Source organism: Erythrolamprus reginae, chromosome 2 (assembly GCF_031021105.1).
Source record: "Erythrolamprus reginae isolate rEryReg1 chromosome 2, rEryReg1.hap1, whole genome shotgun sequence".
In the NCBI taxonomy this organism is placed as follows: domain Eukaryota; kingdom Metazoa; phylum Chordata; class Lepidosauria; order Squamata; family Dipsadidae; genus Erythrolamprus; species Erythrolamprus reginae.
Window position 1 is genome coordinate 9,990,970 of NC_091951.1, and position 24,459 is coordinate 10,015,428.

At 45.6% G+C, this 24,459-nt stretch overlaps 1 protein-coding gene across 1 annotated transcript; it reads left to right on the top strand.

Annotated features, from left to right (window-relative positions):
- Positions 1-593: 593 nt before the first annotated feature.
- LOC139159683 (major histocompatibility complex class I-related gene protein-like) lies at positions 594-21,887 on the top strand. The gene is made up of 7 exons (XM_070737009.1): positions 594-783; positions 1,823-2,059; positions 8,240-8,515; positions 9,325-9,612; positions 11,039-11,101; positions 14,109-14,209; positions 18,506-21,887. Exons 1-6 carry the CDS (start codon positions 711-713, stop codon positions 14,207-14,209), a joined length of 1,038 nt encoding a protein of 345 aa, XP_070593110.1. The 5' UTR covers positions 594-710; the 3' UTR covers positions 18,506-21,887.
- The last annotated feature ends 2,572 nt before the right edge of the window (positions 21,888-24,459 follow it).

Genomic DNA, 24,459 nt, shown 5'->3' on the forward strand with positions numbered 1-24,459 from the left:
GGGCGCCCATCGCCCTCCGCCTTGCACTCATTTAACAATCCGCTCCACTCTTCCCTCCCCATCTTCCACACTCAGCTGAAATTCTCTGCCCATCCGTGACAAAGAAACAAGAGGCTGCCGCTCCTTTGCTTGCCTGACGCTGCTGCACTAGTGTGCCTTTCGTCCCCTGTCCAATTGTCTTTCCTTTATCTCATATATATTTTCCTTCCTTTCATATATCTTCTCCTCTATGTTCACTTTTACCCTTATATATATTACTTCATGTCTATTTTCTTCCTATGTATTTGTGTATTGGACAAATGAATAAATAAATAAAAATAAAATAAGAAGAATTAGCGAGGAGGAGGGCATCGCGGTGGCTGCGGTCACAAAGCAGATGTGTGCTAATGTCCAGGTTGTGAGCAATGTAGAACCATTTCATCTCTCCAGGGCTCCGGAAAACTGCAAGGAAGCTGCGCTGTTCTTTCTTTCTTTCTTTCTTTCTTTCTTTCTTTCTTTCTTTCTTTCTTTCTTTCTTTCCTTCTTTCCTTCTTTCTTTCCTTCCCTCTCTCTCTCGCCCTTCCTCCCTTCTTCCCTTCTTTCTCTTCCTCTCGCCCTCCTCCTCGTCCAGTACTACGCAGCGGAGGTGGAGCGAAGAGCGGCACGCCCATGGGGCCAAGAAGGCGAGTGCCTCCGGTGCGCGGCGCACGGTGGCCCGTGCTCCGAGGGCGATGCCGCTTCTCCGGGCGCCCCTCTTGTTCTTAGGGGTTGTGCTGGCGTCCTTCGGACGGGGACGCTTTTGCGGTGAGTTTGTGGAAGCCTTTGCGAACTGGGGAAAGCGGGAAGGAAGCAGAATGGGTGAGGCGCACGATCTGGGCTGGGTCTTTCTCTACCCCATTCCCCCCATCTCTCTGTCCCAAACTCCTTTCCCAAAAGAAAACATTTTTCCTTTCATCGCATTTCGCCGAGCTTCGTTTAATACTTTATGGAGTGCTTGGTTTGCAATCGGTTCCTGTTTACTAATTTCTGGGAAAGGGGAAAGTGAAAGTAAGTCTTCTTCGGGGCGTTCCCGCTTCTCGGAAGGTTGCGTATCTGAGGAACATAGGGTCTCCCGGACTCTGTTCGAGATTGATAAGAGGGGGTGAGAGGGGGGGCTCCAAAAATTTTAGCAAGGGGTTCTCTGCCCGGTTACTGAGTGGGCGTGGCCTAGTTTTTCCTGCCCAGCTTCCGGAGGTCTTCTCGAACTTCTGGGAGGCTCGTTTTTCACACTTCTTAAACCTTCAAGTTCCCTGCACTTACCTGCATTCAAAACAGGCCACCTGGGGACTCCTGGGAGGGGCGTAGTGGGCGGGGTCAGCCAAGAGTGGGATTTGGGGGATCCCCCTACTGCACAGAATCTTAGCGAGGGGTGGGCTACTGGTGGGGAGGAATGCAGTGGGATAGTGAAAAGGGACCTCCACCCCAGAGCACCCAATTTGCACTGAAAAAATGTAGGGCGTCCTGCATAAGCCAAGCCCACAGTGTGGTGGTAAAAAAAAAAATTGGTAGCCCTTCACTGATCTTAGCTTAGGGTCAGGCCCACAAGAAACTGCCTGGAACTCCCCCCCCCCACCAGGGTCCCAGAGGAGCTGTAGGGGCATCTTAAGGAGATGTGGGTCTGGCCAGATGATTCCAAGGTTAGTCAGAGGTGGGGAGGAGGTGGTCAGGTTTATAGGCGTGACCTTTCCCAAGGAGGTCCAAACGAGGGTGATCCACTTGTTGGAGAGCTGCTGTGTAACAATAAAAGTTTGCAAAGGATGTAGTTGCAGTGTATACTCCCTTATTCTCCTTCCTCCCTCTCCAGGCTCCCCTTCACACTCCCTGTGTTATTCCTACCTGTATCTGCCAGAGCCCAACCAGGGGATGCTTACCTCCTTCATCAGGGGCTACCTGGATGACCAGCTCATTGCTCGATATGACACCTTCACCAGGAAGATGGAGTCCTTGGTGCCCTGGATGGAGGTGGAGACATTTCAGGCCCTTGAATGGGTGATTGGAATTGACTTGGAGAATTTATCAAAACTGGACAACCAGACTGGAGGTTAGCAAGGGCAGTGACTTCTTTAGCCTCCCAATTCCCGCAGGGGGCAAAATAATGAGGGTTTTTTTTTCATTTCCTGCAAAGGAAAGTGAAGTAGACCCAGAGACAGGGTTTGAGCAATCGGTACTTTTATTCAGCTCAGAGAATAAGTGACAGCTCAGCAAGGTAAAGTGACGATTCAGCGAGTACCGACTGGCTCTGCAGGGAGAAGCCGCTTCTTTTATACTTTTGCGGTTCCCGCCAAAGCGAGAGCCGGCCGCGTCTGAGCCAATCAGGAGCGACTTCCTGCTTGGGCTCAGACAGCGCTGGAAAAAGAGGAACAAACTATTTACAGCGTTACAAGGTAGCCATTTCAGGATACAACACCCCTCCCCTCATAGTTGGACCCATCCATCAAGAAAGCCACGTGACGAAGTCGTCCAATCGGTGAGGCCTTCGAGACTCTCGCGCTGACCTGCGCAGTCCATTTTCTCCTTCGCCACTGACTGTGGAGGATGGCTCGCCGCTGTTCTCCCGGTGCGGCGGACTAGGCCTGGCGGGCCCAACGAAGGCCTCGGAGGACGAGGATGGCTCGGCGTCGCTGGATGGTTCCCCCTGGCCCGATAAGTCTCTCTGCGTGTTTCTTAGTTCGGGCAATGTATAAAAGTCTGTTGAGGGGGGAGAGTCCGAGTCAGCGGGTTGTTGTAATTGGTTTTCAGTTCGTTTCCGAATGTGGTCTATGTGTCGTTTCCACAAACGACCATCCTCCAGTTTAACAATATAAGTCTTGGGTGCATTTTGCTTAACAATAATTCCCTTCATCCAGTTTACATTTCCATCAAAGCATTTTACATATACATTTTGACCCAAATACATTTCTCTTTCTGGTTTTATGCACATTTGGTTATTATTCAAACAGAACCTTGGGTTTAACCTGTCTAGTGGTGACCTCAACTTTCTCCCCATCAATAACTCTGCAGGGCTTACATGTGTGTGCGAGTTAGGGGTAATGTGCTGGGTTAATAAGAATTGGTCCAAGTTCTGTTGCACATCTCCAGGGCCTGACCTGTGCAATGCCTCTTTTGCCACCCTTACGTAACGTTCTGCCAACCCGTTAGCCCAGGGCGAGTAAGGCGAGATGAGGGCATGTCTGACCCCCAGGCCATCTAGGAATAATTCGAATTGCCTGGCTGTTAGTTGTGGTCCATTGTCAGACACCAATAGATCAGGGCAACCATGGGATGCAAACAGTCTGCTCAATACCTTGATAGTGGCACTTGTGGTTATGTTGTTCATTGCTATTATTTCCAACCATTTGGAGAAAGCATCAACCACTATTAGGAAATACTGAGACCCCACTGGGCCAGCAAAATCAATGTGGATCCTAGACCAAGGGCCAGCAGGCTGTTCCCACTCAGCCGGAGTTGTTTTGGGGGGATTGGGCCTAGACTCTTGGCACGGGTCACACTTTGAAACCCAACTTTCAATATCAGCATCAAGCCCTGGCCACCATAAATGCCCCCTTGCTAGGCTCTTCATCCTGACAATCCCAGGATGGCCCACGTGTAACATTCTGAGTACCTTTTCCCTTAGGCGTTTGGGGATGATCACTCTATCCCCCCACAGCAAACAACCTTTTACATATGACAATTCAAGCCTTTTGTTCTTAAAATCACACAATTCAGGTTTAACAATATCATTTTGCCATCCCTTTAGAACACAGTTCACTACTTGTTTCAGGATTTGGTCTTGCTGCGTGTGTGCAGCTACCTCTTTTGCTGTGGTTAGTGGGTTTTCCTCGAGTTCTATCATTAGCACGTCTGTGGTTGGAACAGGGTCTTCTACCAGGTCTGCTATGGGGCATCTGCTGAGGCCGTCTGCATGATTGATTTCCTTCCCCCCCTTGTGGGTGAGCTCATACTGATACCCAGAGAGGAAAAGGGCCCATCTGATTAGTCTTGGAGACATAAAAGGTGGAGTGGGCTTGTTGGGGGCTAGCAGGCCTAGTAGGGGTTTGTGGTCAGTGACTAGCTCAAAATTTCTTCCAAAAATGTAATTGTGAAACTTCTTTACCCCTGCCACTAATGCCAGAGCCTCCTTGTCTAACTGGCTATAATTTCTCTCCGTGCTGGTCATGGTTCTTGAAAAAAATGCTATTGGGGCCTCTGTCTGATTAGGTAGAACGTGAGCTAGGACTCCTCCTATGCCGTACGGCGAAGCGTCGCACGTGAGCCTAATGGGTAGTGAGGCACTATATTGGACTACTACACTTTTAGAAGTTAGTAAATTTTTTATTTGAGCAAAGGCTTCACGTTCAATTTTCCCCCATGTCCAGCGGGCTTCCTTCTGGAGTAAACGATGGAGAGGCTCTGCTACTGTTGCCTTCTGCTTTAAAAAAACGGAATAAAAATTAAGGAGGCCCAAAAATGCTTGCAACTCACTCTTATCTCGTGGCTCTGGGGCTTCTCTAATTGCTCTCAGCTTCTCAGTTGTGGGGTGGATACCTTCCTTATCTATTTTATATCCTAGGAATTCAATACTGTTAGTTCCCCAGACACATTTATCAGGCTTGATTCGTAACCCTTTGTCCTGTAGCCTCTTAAGTACTTCCCTTATTCTTTTGTTCACTTGTTCCTGGTTTTCCCCTGCAATTAAGATGTCATCAAAATATGGGATGGCCCCATTTACCCCTGACAATAGGCGTTCCATGATGCTCTGGAATATCCCTGGGGCTATGCTCACCCCAAACTGTAACCTCGTGCATTTGAAAGCCCCCCTGTGCGTTACAATTGTTTGAGCGTTTGCTGTTTGTTCATCGACCGGAAGTTGCTGGTAAGCCTGCGCCAGGTCGATCTTTGCGAACCTTTTCCCCTCCCCCAGGGAGTGTAAGAGTTGTTGCACAACCGGAATGGGGTAGGGGTGGTGTTGGAGTGCCTTATTCAGGGTTGATTTGTAATCAGCGCAAACTCTTAAGGAGCCATCTGGCTTCAGGGGTGTCACTATGGGAGTTTCCCATGGCCCCTGTTCCACAGGGACCAAGATACCTTGACTAATGAGTTTGTCCAGCTGTAAGTCTAGCTTGGGGAGAAACGGGAGGGGAACCCTGCGAGGTTTCAGTCTAACTGGTGGGACCTTGGGGTCAATAGAGAAAGATATGGGGGTTCCCTTATACAATCCTAAGGTGGGGCTGAACACTTCAGGGAACTCTTTCACAAAGTTAGGCATAATATCACAGTTTACATTACACACACCCGAAATTTCAATCCCCAACGGTTCCATCCATGCTAGCCCTAGCAGGGAGTGTTTGGCCCCCGTCACAATAAGCATGGGAAGGGTACATTTGACATTCTTAAATACAATAGGTACATTTGCAGTTCCCAGGACCGAGATTACCCCCCCTTGGAAGTCTCTGATCACCAAAGAGGTTTGAATTAGGTCAGCCTCAGACACATTAGGCATATATAGCTTAAATTTTTCCCAGGGCATGATGGTATATCTCGAACCCGTATCTAGCTCCATTGAGCAAGGCTGGTTATTTAGCAACAACGAGATAACAATTTTAGCCCCCTTTTTGGTTGCCGTGTTATTCACGGAATATTGAGAGTTACCTCTATTGTAGTCTCGGTTAGCGGTGGGGTAATTCCTTTGACTCGAGTTGCGGAACGGTCTCCTTTCTCGCGATTGGGGGGGGTGGTTTTGGGGTCGCTGGTATTGTTGTGTGGCAAAAGTTTCTTCTGGTGCCGTTGCCCTGCACGCGATGGCGATGTGGCCTCTCCGGTTGCAACGGCGGCAAGTGGTGTCGCGGAACGGGCATCGATGGCGCTGGTGATTTCCCCGGCAGCCCGCGCAGGGGGCTGGATGAGTAGCTCTAGGGTGTCTCGGTTGGTCTTGCAGGAGGAGGCAGTCGTCCCCGTTGCTAGTTAGCTGGCCGCGGACGTCTGTTCCCATGGCGCTGGGAGACTCGGCGTCGATTTTGGCAATGGTTTCTCGCCTTCCGTGCTCTTTTAATTCTCTTGCCGCTGCGTCGGCTGCTTCCGCGGTTTGCGCTAATTTGATTACGGTTTGTAGAGTCGGCTCATCTTCGGTGAGGAGTTTACTTCTCACTGTGTGGTTCTTCATGCCGAAAATCAAGGCGTCGGTGAGGCGAGCTTCCGGATCTTGAAACTTGCATTGAGCGAGTACCGTTCGAAGCCGCGTTGTGAATTGGCTTATTGACTCGGTTTCTCTCTGAGCCATCATGTGAAATTGATGCCGGTAAACCACGGCTGGTCTGGTTGGTTTAAAATGGCTCGCTAGTTTCTGTTGAAGGACGTCCCACGCTGTGGCTCTTGCTTGTTCTGGTTCGGTGAGAGTTTGGGCAAGTCTACGGATCTCTGCGCCGCAGTAGTTTAGAAAAATAGCCCGTCTGCGATCGGCTCCGGCGTCCTGCATTCCCGCCGCCTCGAGGAATATCTCGAAGGTGGCCATGTACTCGTCCCAAGTCATTTTCTCGGCATCGAAAAGTTCTGGAGCCTGGCCGATCTGGATTTTGTCCATGTTGCACGCGAAGTTCTTCCGTTCGTTCGTCGCCAGTGAAGTAGACCCAGAGACAGGGTTTGAGCAATCGGTACTTTTATTCAGCTCAGAGAATAAGTGACAGCTCAGCAAGGTAAAGTGACGATTCAGCGAGTACCGACTGGCTCTGCAGGGAGAAGCCGCTTCTTTTATACTTTTGCGGTTCCCGCCAAAGCGAGAGCCGGCCGCGTCTGAGCCAATCAGGAGCGACTTCCTGCTTGGGCTCAGACAGCGCTGGAAAAAGAGGAACAAACTATTTACAGCGTTACAAGGTAGCCATTTCAGGATACAACAGAAAGACACTCCATTCTCCCTGGTTTTCTCCTTCACCTACATATTCTGCACAGACTGTGGGTGGCCAAACAAGATTAACTGAAGTAGAAGATATTTCTTCTTGTGCAATAAAAAGAGGAGGGAGAAATTCTATATCTCTCCCCAGGTGGGAAAGGGGCTGTAGTATAATACTGTCTAAGGCAGGGGTCCCCAAACTTTTTACACAGGGGGCCAGTTCACTGTCCCTCGGGCTGTTGGAGGGCCGGACTATAAAAAAAAACCTATGAGCAAATCCCTATGCACACTGCACATACCTTATCTTAAAGTAAAAAACAAAATAGGAATGCACTATTTAGAGGGGGGGAAGAAGTCTGAAATTCATATATGTTTATGTTTTGTTTTTAATTTTCTTTTGTTAACATCTGATTGGTAATACAATATTTTCTTGGCTTAAAGAAAAATGTATAAAGAAAGAAGGAAGCACTTTGGCATAATGGTTAATAAGTTAGAAAAGTAATTGGTGGTGTACTTTTTGAAGGAACATTAAGGAAGGAATTTAATTTAAAAAATGAATGTAACTGGATGACAAAATTAGAAAAAAAACTTTTGCAACTTTTTTGATGATTGATACCGCATTTTATTCATGGAAAATTAGATGGTACACTGTATTGTTTGAATGTATGTTAAGAGAAAAAAGTCCTCCCTTCCTCTGTCCCTCCATTTCTCCTTCCTTCCTTCCTTCCTTCCTTCCCTCCTTCATTCCTCTCCACTTCTCTTTCCCTCCGTCTCTTTCCCTTTTCTTTCTTTCTTGCTCTCTTTTCCCTGTGCTCCTGTCAATCACCGGCGGGCCGTAGTTTGGGGACCACTGGTCTAAGGCAGGGGTGTCAAACTCAATTTCATTGAGGGCTGCATCAGGATTGGAGGCTGGTGGGTGGGCTTGGACGTGGCTGGAATGGGCGTAACCAGTTCAACATCAGTCACTGAGGCTCCTTATTTGACTAGAGTGTCTTCCTGCAGCCCTCTGCCAGAGAAAATGGAGCTTGCAGCCCTCCTGGCCTCTGTTTTAGGCCACAACCGCCTCCTGCAGCCATCTGCCAACAAAAACAGAGCTCAGGCAGGCCACATGCAGCCTCCTTGAACTCCGTTTTCATTGACAAAGGGCTCCAGTAGACCACTGTGGCCTAAATCAGGAGGATCACACGCAGCCTCCCTGAGCTCCATTTTCAGTGGCAGAAGCACAGTAGGCCCGTCCTTCAGTGGGTTTCCCGCGGGCCAGATCTAAGCCCACAGGGCCTTCAGTTTGACACCCCTGATTTAAGGAGAGGAATCCTGGACCCTTTTCATTCACATCCATTCCCTCTGGGTCTCTTTCAGGGCTTCACACCTGGCAAGCGATTTTGGGCTGTGAGCTCAAGGAAGACGGGAGCAAGGGAGGGTTTTTGCATTATGGCTACAATGGGTGGGACTTCATCAGCTTTGACAAGGAGACCCTCAGATGGGTGGCAGCTCAGCCCCAGGCTCAGATGGTCAAGGAGAAGTGGGAGTTACATCCGAGAATGGCTCAGAGGAAAAAATTATACCTGGAGGAGACCTGCATTGAGTGTTTGCAGAGATACCAGTCATACAAGAATGACACTCCCCAGAGGATTGGTGAGTGGCAAAAGGGGGTAAAAAACTTGAGTAAGTTTCTGTAGACTCTTCCTCCCCATATTATTTCGGCCCAAGGCAAGTTTACCTAGCTAAGTCACAGAAAAGAGTCACATTACAAATGAAAAATATTCTTCAATGCACCCAAAATAATTACTTAAGAGATAAAATAACTGAGTAACTAAATTCATGCTTAAAGTCTCATTCTATTTCCCTAAAAAAAAATCTTGTAGAAGAAACAAATGTCCTGAATTTGGGTCAGGAGGAAAAAGCAACAACAGACAGTTCCTGAATTTTATCTGGAACAAACTGACCAAATTCAATTTTTTTTTGTGCGGGAGGAATAAATGAAATCAAAGCCCAAGCATCTATGGTGGTCAATTGGAGAGCTTCACCCCAAGTTCCATTTAACCCTTTCAAAAATACATCTGAAGAGCTTCAATGCTTCATCTTGAAGGCTCCCAAAGGTTCAGAGGTGGAGATGGAGAGCATGGCCCAATGAGTCCTTTCCTGTCAATTAAATCATAATAGAAACATAGAAGACTGACGGCAGAAAAAGACCTCATGATCCATCTAGTCTGCCCTTATACTATTTTCTGTATTTTATCTTAGGATGGATATATGTTTATCCCAGGCATGTTTAAATTCAGTTACTGTGGATTTACCAACCACGACTGCTGGAGGTTTGTTCCAAGGATCTACTACTCTTTCAGTAAAATAATAATTTTCTCATGTTGTTTTTTATCTTTCCCCCAACTAACCTTAGACTGTGTCTAGCAAACCCAGGAACTCGGGTGTTGTTTCTTCTGCAGAGCCTCCAGTGGGGGAGGTGACCCACAAGGTGGTGGATGACAGCCTGGAGGTCCTCATTTGCCAGGCCTTTGGCTTCTACCCCAAGGAGATCCAGGCCACCTGGATGAGGGATGGAGAAGTCTGCAAGTATGAGACCCTCCTTAGGAATGTGGCCCCCAACTCAGACGGGACCTATTATGTCTGGCTCAGCATTGAGATCAACCGCAAGGAGAGGGACCATTTTCAGTGTTACCTGGACCATGAGGGCTTGCAAAAGCCCGTGTTCTTAGCTCTCAAGGACAAAACAGGTGAGAGGCTGACGGGATTGTGATGTGGAGAAGAAAACTTTGCATAGAAGTAAATGTTACATCAATAATTCAAGGGTGGTGGTGGGGAGGAATTGTATGCTACATCATTTCATCTTTTCAGGTGTAGTCCTGTATTTAGTGATACGTGAGAAGTGATTTCTTGCAGAGGTGTTGGAAGTGGTAACCTAACAGCAAAGGTTTATTTATTTTATTTTATTTATTTTATTATTTAGATTTGTATGCCGCCCCTCTCCGCAGACTCGGGGCGGCTCACAGCAAAATAAAACAGTTCATCACAAATCTAAATTGTAGTTTAAAATATTTAAAAACCCCATTTGCTAAACAAACATACATCCAAACATACCATTCATAAATTATATATGCCCGGGGGAGATGTCTCAGTTTCCCCATGCCTGACGACAAAGGTGGGTTTTAAGGAGCTTACAGAAGGCAAGGAGAGTAGGGGCAGTTCTAATCTCTGGGGGGAGTTGGTTCCAGAGGGCCGGGGCTGCCACAGAGAAGGCTCTTCCCCTGGGCCCCGCCAACCGACACTGTTTAGTTGACAGGACCCGGAGAAGGCCCACTCTGTGGGACCTAATCGGTCACTGGGATTCGTGCGGCAGAAGGCGGTCTCGGAGATATTCTGGTCCAATGCCATGAAGGGCTTTAAAGGTCATAACCAACACTTTGAATTGTGACCGGAAATTGATCGGCAACCAATGCAGACTGCGGAATGTTGGTGAAACATGGGCATACCTAGGTAAGCCCATGACTGCTCTCACAGCTGCATTCTGCACGATCTGGAGTTTCCGAACACTTTTCAAAGGTAGCCCCATTTAGAGAGCATTACAGTAGTCGAACCTCGAGGTGATGAGGGCATGAGTGACTGTGAGCAGTGAGTCCCGGTCCAAGTAGGGCCGCAACTGGTGCACCAGGCGAACCTGGGCAAACGCCCCCCTCGCCACAGCTGAAAGATGGTTCTCTAATGTGAGCTGTGGATCGAGGAGGACGCCCAAGTTGCGGACCCTCTCCGAGGGGATCAATAATTCCCCCCCCCCAGGGTAATGGAAGGACAGATGGAATTGTCCTTGGGAGGCAAAACTCACAGCCACTCCGTCTTATCCGGGTTGAGTTTGAGTCTGTTGACACTCATCCAGGCCCCAACAGCCTCCAGACACCGGCACATCACTTCCACTGCTTCGTTGACTGGACATGGGGTTATGAGATGATTGATTGTAGTTCTTCCTTCTGCCCTTCAAGGGCCTTCTCTCTTCCCTCTGCAGCCTTGGAGGAGAGGGGAGGCTTTCTTCGGGTGGGAGCACCTTTTGGAGGGCAGTGCAGGTTGTGAATGTCTTCCACTGTTCAGCATCTCTATTTTAGGAATCTCGGTATCTCTCTAATCAGAACCATGTTTCTCCTTCTTTAGCTATCACATTGTGGATTCTTCTGGGAGTTGTGGCTATCTTGGGAGTCGGGATTCTTTTCCTATGTAAGTGAACCAAACACGTCCACTGACTCTCTCCCCTTCCCGCCATCCCTGTGTCTTTCTGTGTTGACTGAGCTATTGTGGCTGGCAGGGCCTTCCTGAGAATTTCCCCCATGTTCTCCACAAGACCCTTCCCCATTTACAACATTTGGAAGTGGAGTCAGAAAGGAAGACGAAAACGATGCAGGTATTTTTTCCCCCCATTTCCTCTAAATCTCAGAAGGGTGTACCTTCCTCTTGTCTGGGAGGATTTTGTCAGAGTTTGTTGCAGCAATCAAATCTAAAAAGCACACCCAGATAACTGGTACAGCAGGATTCATTAACGTCTCTCTCTATATAAGAACACTCAGGACATATACACAATACCAAGAGTGGTTCTTCCAACGCAGTAGAGAGGAGAGATTATAAATAAGTACAAACACTGGCAGAGTAGAGCAGAGAAGAATTTCAGTTTCAATTCAACGGACAGACTAGATCAGTTTTAGCACAGAGCTGAGCCCAGCTTAATTGAAACAAAGAGAACCCCCTCTATACAGGGAGTTAAGCTAAGCCTAAGAAAAGGCCAGGCTCCAAAACTGTTTCAGTTACCAATCAGCTCCCATTGGCTGACCTTGTTTCTATACCTATACACTTCCATTGTTAGGAAGTTTCTCCTTGGTTCTAGGCTGCTTCTCTCCTTGGTTAGTTTCCATCCATTGTTTCTTCTCCATACACACCCACATAATATGCTCAGCAACAGTGTGGAAGTGCTTTGCCATTTCCTTCTTCGAAGATGGGCCTTTTGACCCGCTTGTGATTTGTCTTCCTTGACTGCAAATGCCAAACTAGTCAGACTTGCTTAACTTTCCATAACAGTTGTTATGGAAAGTTGTTTCTCCTTAGATCTAGTTGTTTCTTCTTAGATCTAGCTAGGTTGGAATTAGACTTTGGAGTAGAAATAAAACCATATGGGATAGAGCTATAATGGTGAACCTATGACACGCACGCCACAAGTGACACACAGAGCCATATCAGTGGGGACACAAGCTCAGGTCCAGCATGCACAGCTGATTTTTGGGCCTTCTGAGCCCACTGGAGTCGGGAAACAGCCTGTTTTCAGCCTCTTGAGGTTCTCCTCAAGCTCCAGAGCCTTTCTAGGAGCCTGGATAGGGCAAAAACGGGCTTCCCCACTAAACTGGAGGCCAGAAATGGGCCGTTTCCCAACTTGAAAGCAGCCACTTCTGGTCTCCGAGGGGGGAGGCCATTTTCACCCTGCTCAGGCTCATAGAAAGGCTCTGAAGCCTGGGGACAGCGAAAAACAGACATTGCTTGTTGGGAGCCGAGTGGTAGGGTCATGGGCGCATGCAGGGGGGCCATGGAATTTGGGTGTGGATACACACGTGTGTGAACCCCCTCGTGCTCCCCACCTTTTGGCAGGTGATCCAAAAAAGGTTTGCTATCACTGGGATAGACTCTCACAACTGCAACCATTGGCTGGCAAGCAAGCAAGACATGAAGAAAAGGAAATGGCAAAGATATTCCTCACTGTTGCTTCACTTATGATGATTCAGTACAAATTAAGGACCATTTAGTATTACTGGGAACAGCCCTACTTGACCAGCTTTGAATGGCTTCATCAGTAGTGGAAGAAACAGCATTGGGATATCTTATTCCTTACTCTGTTAGGAGTGAGAAGATTTTCGACTTGATTATTCATCAATATTCCCCCTGGTCAGCCTCTTTTGACAGCCAACAATGTTGCTCTTTGTCAATAACAAATAGATTTAGGCGCACATAGATCTCCAAGATGCTGAATAATAATCCAGATACCTGTAGACATAGTGGTTAGAATGCAGTATTGCAGGCTGACTCTGCCCACTGCCAGCAGTTCAAACCTGAATGGGGATCAATGTTGACGCCACCATCCATCCTTCCGAGGTGGATAAAGTGAGGACCTACATTGTTGGGGGCAAGAAGTTGACACTGTAAACCACTTAGAGCTGTAAAATGGTATATGACTTCTTCTTTTTTCAGGATGATAATACTTGTACTTTATTTATTTTTTAAATATTTTTTATTAAATTGCAAAGACAGACAAAACATACATTACATGTAACATTTAGTGGAGTGACAATCGCTCCTCTCAAAGTGGAAGTCATCTTTATATTTATAATACAAATTGTTTCAACTCCTACCCTCAAAACGTCGCTACAGAGCACTGCACACCAAGACAACTAGACACAAGAACAGTTTTTTCCCGAACGCCATCACTCTACTAAACAAATAATTCCCTCAACACTGTCAGACTTTCTACTAAATCTGCACTTCTATTCTAATAGTTTTTCTCATCATTCCTTTCACCCATTTCCTCCCATGTTGACTGTATGACTGTAACTTGTTGCTTATATCCTAAGATTTTTATTAATATTGCTTCTTCATTGTTTATTTGACCCCTATGACAATCATTAAGTGTTGTACCATATGATTCTTGACAAATGTATATTTTATTTTATGTACGCTGAGAGCATATGCACCAGGACAAATTCCTTGTGTGTCCAATCACACGGCCAATAAAAATTCTATTCTATTCTAATCTAATAAGTAAAAAAGAAAAAAAATGAACTAACTTTATCATTAATTATAAAATACTTGGATAAATCAATTGTAAGATAATAAGTGAAAAACACATCTAAAACATTTAAAAATATATAGAAATTTTAAAATTATGACTTGAAATGAACTATGAAGAAAGAAAGAAAAAGAGAAGTGGTAGAAGAGGAAAGAAGGAGTTTATCTTTATATTGTTAATAATCGCTGTCTAATACAATATAACTACTAAGTACAAATATATTTAAAATAATGTAAAAATAAGGTTATCTCTGTTTCTTTGTATCCCACCAGATACATAAAAATGGTATATGACTTCTATGGTTATTGCTATTACACTGTCTGGGGCTTTTGGTGGTCTTCAGCTTAAATCCAGCCCAGGTGGAAATAAACAAGCCGCCTTCTTTTTTTTGCCATTTATCAGACAGGTGGTGGAGACGCAGGAAAAAATACAATCAAGAATACTACACTTCATCTCCTCACATTTCTCCAGGAATTCACTCACAAGAAGATGAGATTCAATAGGTGAGCCTGACTAATGATGAAGTCTATTTATGAGACAAAGCTCCGGGCTTCATAAACACTCGGGAGCTGAGACTACCTGGCTTGTTGGAGTGGGAAATACACTTTCAGACTCACTGGGTTTACTGTGATAATTTTGATAAATGTTTTTTTTTTAATTTTCCCAAAGAAAAGAAAATATTATGTAGAACACAAAGGGAGAGGAATAATTAAAAGATGATTCTGCTGCTATCCAAAGACGGGCTACAAGAATGGTGGAAGGTCTTAAGCATAAAACGTATCAGGAAAGACTTAATGAACTCAATCTGTATAGTCTGGAGGACAGAAGGAAGAGGGGGGACATGATTGAAACATTTAAATATGTTAAAGGGTTAAATAAGGTCCAGGAGGGAAGTATTTTTAATAGGAAAGTGAACACAAGAACAAGGGGACGCAATCTGAAGTTAGTTGGGGGAAAGATCAAAAGCAACATGAGAAAATATTATTTTACTGAAAGAGAAATAGATCCTTGGAACAAACTTCCAGCAGACGCGGTTGGTAAATCCACAGTAACTGAATTTAAACATGCCTGGGATAAACATATATCCATTGTAAGATAAAATACAGGAAATAGTATAAGGGCAACTAGATGGACCATGAGGTCTTTTTCTGCCATCAGTCTTCTATGTTTCTATGTTTCTATCTGTGAATCTCCTTTGGGACTGAGTGGCATATAAAAATAAATAGATAGATAGATAGATAGACAGACAGACAGACAGACAGACAGACAGACAGACAGACAGACAGACAGATCGATCAATAAATAAACAAACAAGCAAACAAACAAACAAATAAATAAATAAATTTTGGTAGCCTTTCACTGGTTGACTAATAATTTTGATGATTTTTTTTTTTTATTTCCCCAAAGAAAAAAATATATTATGTAGGACACAAAGGGAGAGGAATAATTAAAAGATGATTCTGCTGCTATCTGTGAGTCTAACTCCTGATGTTAGAGGCTGAGTCTGGAAGAATGAAATGTTAAGAAGGGTAAGAAGGACTAGAGGCGACATGATAGCACAGTGTTCCAATATCTCAGGGGCTGCCATAAAGAAGAGGGAGTCAAGCTATTCTCCAAAGCACTTGAGAATAGAACAAGAAGCAATGGGTGGAAACTAATCAAGGAGAGAAGCAACTTAGAACTACGGTGATACCTCGTCTTACAAACGCCTTGTCATACAAACTTTTTGAGATACAAACCCGGGGTTTAAGATTTTTTTTGCCTCTTCTTACAAACTATTTTCACCTTACAAACCCACCGCCGCCGCTGGGATGCCCCGCCTCCGGAATTCCGTTGCCAGCGAAGCATCCGTTTTTGCGCTGCTGGGATTTCCCTGAGGCTCCCCTCCATGGGAAACCCCACCTCCAGGATTCCCCTGCAGCATCGCAAAAACACAGAAGTCTGGAGGTGGGGTTTCCCATGGAGGGGAGCCTCAGGGGAATCCCAGCAGCGCAAAAACGGGCACTTCAGCGGGCAAAAGGGGTGAATTTTGGCCTTTCATGCATTAATTGCTTTTTCATTGATTTCTATGGGAAACATTGTTTCGTCTTACAAACTTTTCACCTTAAGAACCTCGTCCCAGAACCAAGTAAGTTTGTAAGACAAGGTATCACTGTACCATATTTTTCGGAGTGTAAAATGCACCGGATTGTAAAATGCTCCAGGGAAGGAAAACAAGGGGGAAAAATTCTGCCTCTGTCTCCAAGAATTTGTCTCCCAGCAAACAGTACAAATGGTATACAGTGATCCCCCGGTTATTGCGTCCCCGACCATTGCGAACAGGGTAATTTGCGATTTTTGAACCCGGAAGTCAGAACACCATCTGCGCATGCGTGCCTTTTTTTCTATGGGCACGCATGCGTAGATGGGCCGGGCAGATCAGCTGCTGGGCGGCTTCCCTAGGTCTTCCCCCTCTTGGCGGGCATCAGCGAGGAGTTTCCCCACCGCCCACGCAAACTCCTCGCTGCTGCCGCTTCGCTCGGGCCGCTTCCCAGCTGAGTACTCAGCTGGGAAGCAGCCCGAGCGAACGGCTTGTCCGCAGCCTGCCTGCCCACGCGCCCGCGGCTCGCGCGCCCTTCTCCCGCCCACGCCGTTCGCTCGGGCCGCTTCCCAACTGAGCCCTCAAGCCAAGCGCAGAAGTTCGCTTTTGGCGCTTGGCTTGAGGGCTCAGTTGGGAAGGAGCGCGGGCGTTTTAAAACGTCCCCGCCAACATGGGGGGCTCGCTAGCACCCCCCAAACCCGGGTTGGGGGTTCGGGGGGGTGCTAGCGAGCCCCCCATGTCGGCGGGGACGTTTTAAAACACCCGCGCGCCTTCCAAACTGAGCTCTCAAGCCAAGCGCAGAAGTTCGCTTTTGGCGCTTGGCTTGAGGGCTCAGTTTGGAAGGCGCGCGGGTGTTTTAAAACGTCCCCGCCGACATGGGGGGCTCGCTAACACCCCCCCAAACCCAGGTTGGGGGTTCGGGGGGGTGCTAGCAAGCCCCCCATGTCGGCGGGGACGTTTTAAAACACCCGCGCCGCCCCCAATCTTCGGCTCCTCGCTAGCGCTGCGGAAGTAAAAACACCATCTGCACATGCGCAGATGGTGTTTTTACTTCCGCAGCGCTACTTCGCGAAAACCCGCTCGTTGCGGGGGGTCCTGGAACGGAACCCTCGCAACGAGCGGGGGATCACTGTACACTGTTTGCTGTGTATTTCTGTGCATGTGTGTCTGACCCATAGAAATAGTAAAGAATTGGAGAAATGTACATTATGGCAGTATATTAATGCCAGAAAGTTTTCTTAAATGTACTCAGACTAACTCCTCCCAATTATTTAAATAGATCTACTCCAAACACGACCTAAGTCAGAGTTTAACTCAGCTGCCTTATCTTAATATTAAAACAGGACACTTACAGTTTAGACCAGTGATAGCGAATCTATGGCACAGGTGTCAAAGGTGGCGCGCGGAGCCATATTTGCTGGCACGTGAACCACTGCCCTAGCTCAACACCAATGTGCATGTGTGTGCCAGAGGTTCTGGGAAGGTGTTTCTGGCTTCCGGAGAGCCTCCAGCGGAATTGGGAACGTGTTAAAGGGTTAAATAAGGTCCAGGAGGGAAGTGTTTTTAATAGGAAAGTGAACACAAGAACAAGGGGACACAATCTGAAGTTAGTTGGGGGAAAGATCAAAAGCAACATGAGAAAATATTATTTTACTGAAAGTGTAGTAGATCCTTGGAACAAACTTCCAGCAGACGTGGTTGGTAAATCCACAGTAACTGAATTTAAACATGCCTGGGATAAACATATATCCATCCTAAGATAAAATACAGGAAATAGTATAAGGGCAGACTAGATGGACCATGAGGTCTTTTTCTGCCATCAGTCTTCTATGTTTCTATGTTTCTATGTTTTTACCCTCCACCGGCTCCAGGGAAGCCCTTGGAACCCGGGGAGAGTGAAACATGAGGCTACTGGGCCCACCAGAAATTGGGAAAGAATCCATTTCTGGCCTTCAGAGAGCCTCCGGGGGGCAGGGGAGGCTGTTTTCGCCTTCCCCAGGCATTGAATTATGGGTGTGGGCACTAGTGTAACTCTTTTGGCACCGGAGGAAAAAAAGGTTAGTCATCACTGTTTTAGACTGTACTTGAACAGATGCTGTTAAAATTGATGTGGCTTTCTGGAAGTACAGTGTTCCCTCAATTTTTGCGGGTTTGAACTTCGCGAATAGCTTGTACCACGGTTTTTCAAAAAATATGAATTAAAAAATACTTCACGGGTTTTTTCTATACCACGGTTTTTCCTGCCCGATGATGTCATACGTTATCGCCAAACTTTTGTCTGCCATTGCTGATTGGCAGAAATCTCGGCCAGTCAGCATTGTTAGCGCAAAAATAATAATTATTGTTAATAAATAATTATGTTTATAAATATCAGGATCACTAAGTGTCTTATTCAATGGTGAGTATCAGTAATAATGGTGAGTCAATGGTTGTTAAGGGAATGGGAAATGGTAATTCATTATTACATCAATGATTATTTGGGCCTTTTTCCCAGGGAAAGAAAGATGTTAAAATTAACCCTTTGTCCTCCAATAACTTCAGCCCAGAAATTGGAACTTTCATCTTTTCCCTTTAAATAATTATAATGATTTTCAGCATCCTTTTGGACTTTGTGCAACAGGATATTTTGGAGGGAAGGGGGTCTTTTCACAGCACGTGGAACTAAAATGAACATTCTCCAAACATACTTATTTTGTTGGAATTGTTTTTTCCTAAACAGGTAGCTGTTGAAAACTGCAAAGCTTATCAAAAGGTAAAGATCCTTTTTCAGAGGAAAAAGAAGAATGGGTCAAACAGCAATTGCTCAAGCAGCAACATGGACATCTCTCATGAATTTAGAAGTGGCCTCCCTCCAATGGTTGGATTGATTTCCATACATGGAACCCCAACTGGAACCCCATTTTGATATCCAAAATCTGCATATCTGGAGAGCATTTAAACTAAAAATGCCTGGGGGATTCATTTTGATGGATCCACCATTAGTGTCAGTGTCCAAATTGAGCCCGTTGCCTGGCGAGGTATAACAAGTACACTTTAGGTCAAATAATAGCCCTGGACAGCTTTTTAATCTCTTCAAGGTCAAATAATAGCCCTGGACAGCTTTTTAATCTCCTCGAGGTCAAATAATAGCCCTGGACAGCTTTCTAATCTCCTCAAGGTCAAATAATAGCCCTGGACAGCTTTCTAATCTCCTCAAGGTCAAATAATAGCCCTGGGCAGCTTTCTAATCTCCTCAAGGTCAAATAATAGCCCTGGGCAGCTTTTTAATATCTTCAAGGTCAAATAATAGCCCTGGGCAGCTTTTTAATATCTTCAAGGTCAAATAATAGCCCTGGGCAGCTTTTTAATCTCTTCAAGGTCAAATAATAGCCCTGGGCAGCTTTTTAATATCTTCAAGGTCAAATAATAGCCCTGGGCAGCTTTTTAATCTCTTCAAGGTCAAATAATAGCCCTGGGCAGCTTTTTAATCTCTTCAAGGTCAAATAATAGCCCTGGACAGCTTTTTAATATCTTCAAGGTCAAATAATAGCCCTGGGCAGCTTTTTAATATCTTCAAGGTCAAATAATAGCCCTGGGCAGCTTTTTAATATCTTCAAGGTCAAATAATAGCCCTGGGCAGCTTTTTAATATCTTCAAGGTCAAATAATAGCCCTGGGCAGCTTTTTAATCTCTTCAAGGTCAAATAATAGCCCTGGGCAGCTTTTTAATATCTTCAAGGTCAAATAATAGCCCTGGGCAGCTTTTTAATCTCTTCAAGGTCAAATAATAGCCCTGGGCAGCTTTTTAATCACTTCAAGGTCAAATAATAGCCCTGGGCAGCTTTTTAATCTCTTCAAGGTCAAATGATAGCCCTGGGCAGCTTTTTAATATCTTCAAGGTCAAATAATAGCCCTGGGCAGCTTTTTAATCTCTTCAAGGTCAAATAATAGCCCTGGGCAGCTTTCTAATCTCTTCAAGGTCAAATAATAGCCCTGGACAGCTTTCTAATCTCCTCAAGGTCAAATAATAGCCCTGGACAGCTTTCTAATCTCCTCAAGGTCAAATAATAGCCCTGGACAGCTTTCTAATCTCCTCAAGGTCAAATAATAGCCCTGGGCAGCTTTTTAAGAGAGAGAGAGAGAGAGAGAGAGAAAGCAATAGAGAGAGAGAAAGGGAGGGAAGGAGAGAGAAAGACAGAGAGAGGGAGGGAGGGAGAGAGAAAGAGAGCAAAAAAGAGAGGAAGGAAGGAAGAGAAAGAAAGAGGGATGGAGAGAGAAAGAAGGAAGGGAGCGAAAGAAGGAGGGAGAGAGAAATAGAGCGAAAGGGAGGAAGAGAGAGAGAACTTTTTTGTCTAAACTTTTTTTAGCCCCCACCCTCCCCCCGCTCAATGTGCCCCAGGGTTTTGTAAATGTAAAAAATGTGCCGCGGCTCAAAAAAGGTTGAAAATCACTGTTCTAATGTACAGAATTTAAGGTTAATCGTGTGACAGAAAGTGGAATCTGGGTGTGTTTTTTTCAAATGCAGTAGCTGAGGTGAATACTTTTAGTATACTTTTAGAAGAGCTCTGAAGGCATGCAGCCCTCCCCCAGTGGGTCGCCCTCGGGGAAGGCACAGCATGCCTTGATATGGTCACATCAGAATGAAGCGACAGAGAGAAAGTTTTTGGGAGGATGACCAAGAATGGATCCAGGTGTCTCCTATTTATTGTGTATTGACAGTTCTGACATGTGGTACAGAATAACCAATTAGCGAGCGCCACATACATTTAAACCATCCTCCAGCAACTATTTACTTTTGTACCTTATAAGGCAAGCTTCTCTTTAAGTAATAAACAAAGGCTTCATTCCTTGCTTTTTCCCATGATTGTGTGATTGCAAAGGAATGTCAGTAATGCATACCATATATTTCCCTATATGGAAGTTCTATATGTTTTCTTTAAATGCTTTCCATACATGGTCATGATTCTGCACAATGCTTGCTCAGCCTGGGCTGCCTTTCCATAGAGGAAGAAGTAAGATTTTAATACAGCACATAATTTAGGCTTAAATATCACTCTCCAGTAATATCTTATTCCTTAATTTCAGTGCTTATAAATCTATGATTACAACATCTCCTCTGTTTTTATTTTTAAAGAAGCATGATTATTGAGAGGAAAGGATCCAAGAATATTTTGGCTTCTGCCAAAACGGCAGATTGTCCCAATTAATTTTGCAGTACTCATGATCACGAAATTGGTAAACAAATGAAGAATTTAAAAAGCAGAGTCATTTTCTTCCCCTGGCAATTGTGGTGGTACTTTCATTTTTAGTGGATCATCATAATATGGCTCAGGGGAAAATAGAAGTGGTTGTCTTATGCTTTGTACCACATTCATTTTTATACTATCTCTATACATAGCCATCAATGAAGAAATGCATTGAATACAACAACACAAACAAATAAGACAAATAACAATCAAAACAATAGCTATTATCAATTTTCACCATGGTAATGTTAAACATGGCAAGTGTAAAATTATTTCATAATTGTAAATCTCTATAATTCATTGCCGCTCCTAGTGAAGGAATAAGGACTCTGGCAATTTGCGTTCATATGTTGCCACCTTCTGTAAGGGGTGGCTGTTCTCTTTTGTTACGCAATCGACCACGAGGAATAGTGGTGTGAACAGAAATGGCTGATGCCACCATTCCAAAAGTACAAGTATCAGTATGATTGACTATAAACTTTCTATAGGCATAGTTATCACAAAGTCGCCAAAGTGAATCCAGTAAAGCAACAAAGGCTTGTGTTTGCTGAGAGAAATTAAAATACGTAACATAATGTCATAAGAAATAACATTTCAATGAGGTATTAAACTAACTAGGAAATGAGTAAACATAATTAACCCTTGAGGATAAATTTTTACATTGCACTGTATGGTAAAATGTAAACTCACATAACGACCAAATGTCCACCTCAGTCTGATTTGGTGAAGTGGTATTTTGGTGAAAGCATACCCAAGCTAAGTGTTGTATAGAAATATAAATTTTATCGGTTGCTCTACATCAGTGATTTTCAACCTTTTTTGAGCCGCGGCACACTTTTTACATTTACAAAATCCTGGGGCACACCACCAACCAAAATGACACAAATCTAATAAATAAATAAATAAATACATACATACATACATACATACATACATACATACATACATACATACATACATACATACATAAATAACCCCCTCATATATATAATCCCATGTAACATCCCCTTATAAATACAGTCAATCATCAATCATCCCTCCTGAAATTTATACCGCTGTCTCATTTATGGGTACTTCTCCTGTCTTTCCCCCTTTTCTCTCTCATGTTTCTCATTTCTCTCTCTTCCTCCCTTTTTCCCTCATTCCTTCTCCCTTTCACTTCTCCTCTTTTTCCATCCCTGTCTCTCTCCCCCCCTTATGTGTGTGTATGTATACACACTCCAACCATTTCCAAAACCAGGTGAGGGCTGGGGTTTAATTCTCTTTTATTCTTTTCAAAAACAGGTGAGGGCTGGGGTTTTTTTCTTATTATTTGGGTGCTTTTTACCATATGCTTCAAGAATCACCTCTCTCTCTCTCTTGTTTCTCTCTCCTCTCATTCTCTGCCTCAATCATTTTCTCATTTCTCCTCCCCTTTTTGTTCTCATTTCTCTCTCTCTCTCCTTTCCTCTTCCTGTCTCTCTTGCTATCTTTTTTTCTCTCTCTCTCTTGCTTTCTTTCAGTATCTCTTGCTATCTCTTTTTCCCTCTTGCTTTTCTTCTCTCGTGCTTTTTCTTGTTCTTTCTCTCTCTCTGTTGCTCTCTTTCATTCTCTTATTTTCTCTCTTTCTCTTTTCTTTCTCTCTCTCTTAGTCTCTCTCTCTCTTGTTCTCTCTTATTTTCTTTCTCTCTCTTTCATGCTTTCTCTCTCTTGTTCTTTATCACTCTCTCTCTCTCTCTCTCTGTTGCTCTCTCTCGTTCTCTCTCTTCCTTTCTTCTCTGTGGAGGCCAGCGAAGGTTTCCCTTAGTCTGAATGTTCCAAGCAAGCAGCCCCTTTACTGACAGCCCGGGACAGGACTGTGAGAGGGGTGGGCGTTCCCACAGCGCTTGGAGCGGCTAGCGGCCGGATCGCCAGCGCCGCTGCAGCCACTGCTGTGGAAGAAGCCGCACCCCAAAAAAGCTTGAGAGAAGGAAGGATCGGGCTGGCGGGGACAGCCACAAGTTGAAGCCCCAGCCCTGGAGCCCCCTCGCGCCCATGGCTTCTCGTCGATGTCTCTGCCTGCCCGATCCGCTGGAGTGCTAATAGCAGCGGCGGGCAGGAGCCCCCCCTTGCTATTCCCGCCGCCGCCACCGCTATTAGCACTCCCGCGGATCGGGCAGGCAGAGGCATCGATGAGAAGCCATGGGTACGAGGGGGCTCCAGGGCTGAGGCTTCCACTTGCAGCCCCCCCCCCCCTATTCCCACCGCCGCCGCTATTAGCACTCCCGATGCCATTGCCACCGTGGGGAGGCAGGGGCAGCCGCGGCTCCCTTTACTCCTACTGCCGCACCTCCCTGCCCCTGCCTCCCCACGGTGCCTCCGGCCAAACGCGCCTCTGGCTTCTCCGCCCTGCCCCATTGCCCGCCCACTCTCCTCCGCCACCGCCTCCTGCCTTGGGGCGAGGAGTCCGGGACTGTGTGGCTTTGCGCCATGAAGAGAAAACGGCAGCAGGGAAAAGTCGGCCGTTTTCTCTTCATGGCGCAAAGCCACACAGTCCCGGACTCCCGGCCAAACGCGCCCTTGGCTTCTCCCCCCTGCCCCATTGCCCGCCCGATCCGCCCACTCTCCTCCGCCGCCTCTCGCCGCGGCACACCTGACGGTGTGTCGCGGCACACCAGTGTGCCGCGGCACACCGGTTGGGAAACGCTGCTCTACATGACCTATCTAATGCTTTCATTGGGTTGGTCATCATTAAACAGGAAACCCATTAAGGGAATTCCTATATGCCTTGAGCAGGCATATGAGAACAAATCCAGAGGGAATAACATGACCACGAACCTAGTGGTGAAATGATAGGCGTTTAAATTCCTCTGGGTAGGCGGTAACAGGCAGTGGTGATTACTGCATTAAACTAAACATATTTGCTGGCTGGATGTTCATTACAAAAGGCAAAAGACAATACATAGTATCATTAGTACAAACAATACAAAATAATAACAAAATTTTTCCATATCATTGGAGCCATGAGTTCATCCCATATTGAAAGATGATATCCTGGCATCTGTTTGCGCAAAATTTGACATCCTTTTGGTAGAAGGTATCCTGATAGGTCCTCAGAACAGCAATCATCATAGGTAGGAGGGTGCTCTTGCCTAGTTTCCAGGTCAGACATAGAGACAGCCTCTGTAGAATCAGTCATCGTCATGGACATCTGAAACAGGATCAGGGACTTCCCCTTTTTAATTAATTTTTTTGGAAATATAGTCTTACGTGTCTTCCAGGGACCCAAAGCACACGACTGTCCAATTATATGGCAGCGTAACCTCGCCCCCAAGTACAGTAATGACATCAGCTGGACCACGCCAAGTCAGATCAGGCAGTTCTCAATAGTAGACTGGTGGTCGAACTAGGGAGGACGAGGGAGCTGAAAAATTACTTTCAACTGCAGACAATGGAATCATTCCGGAAAGATTCAAAAATTTAAAAGTGAA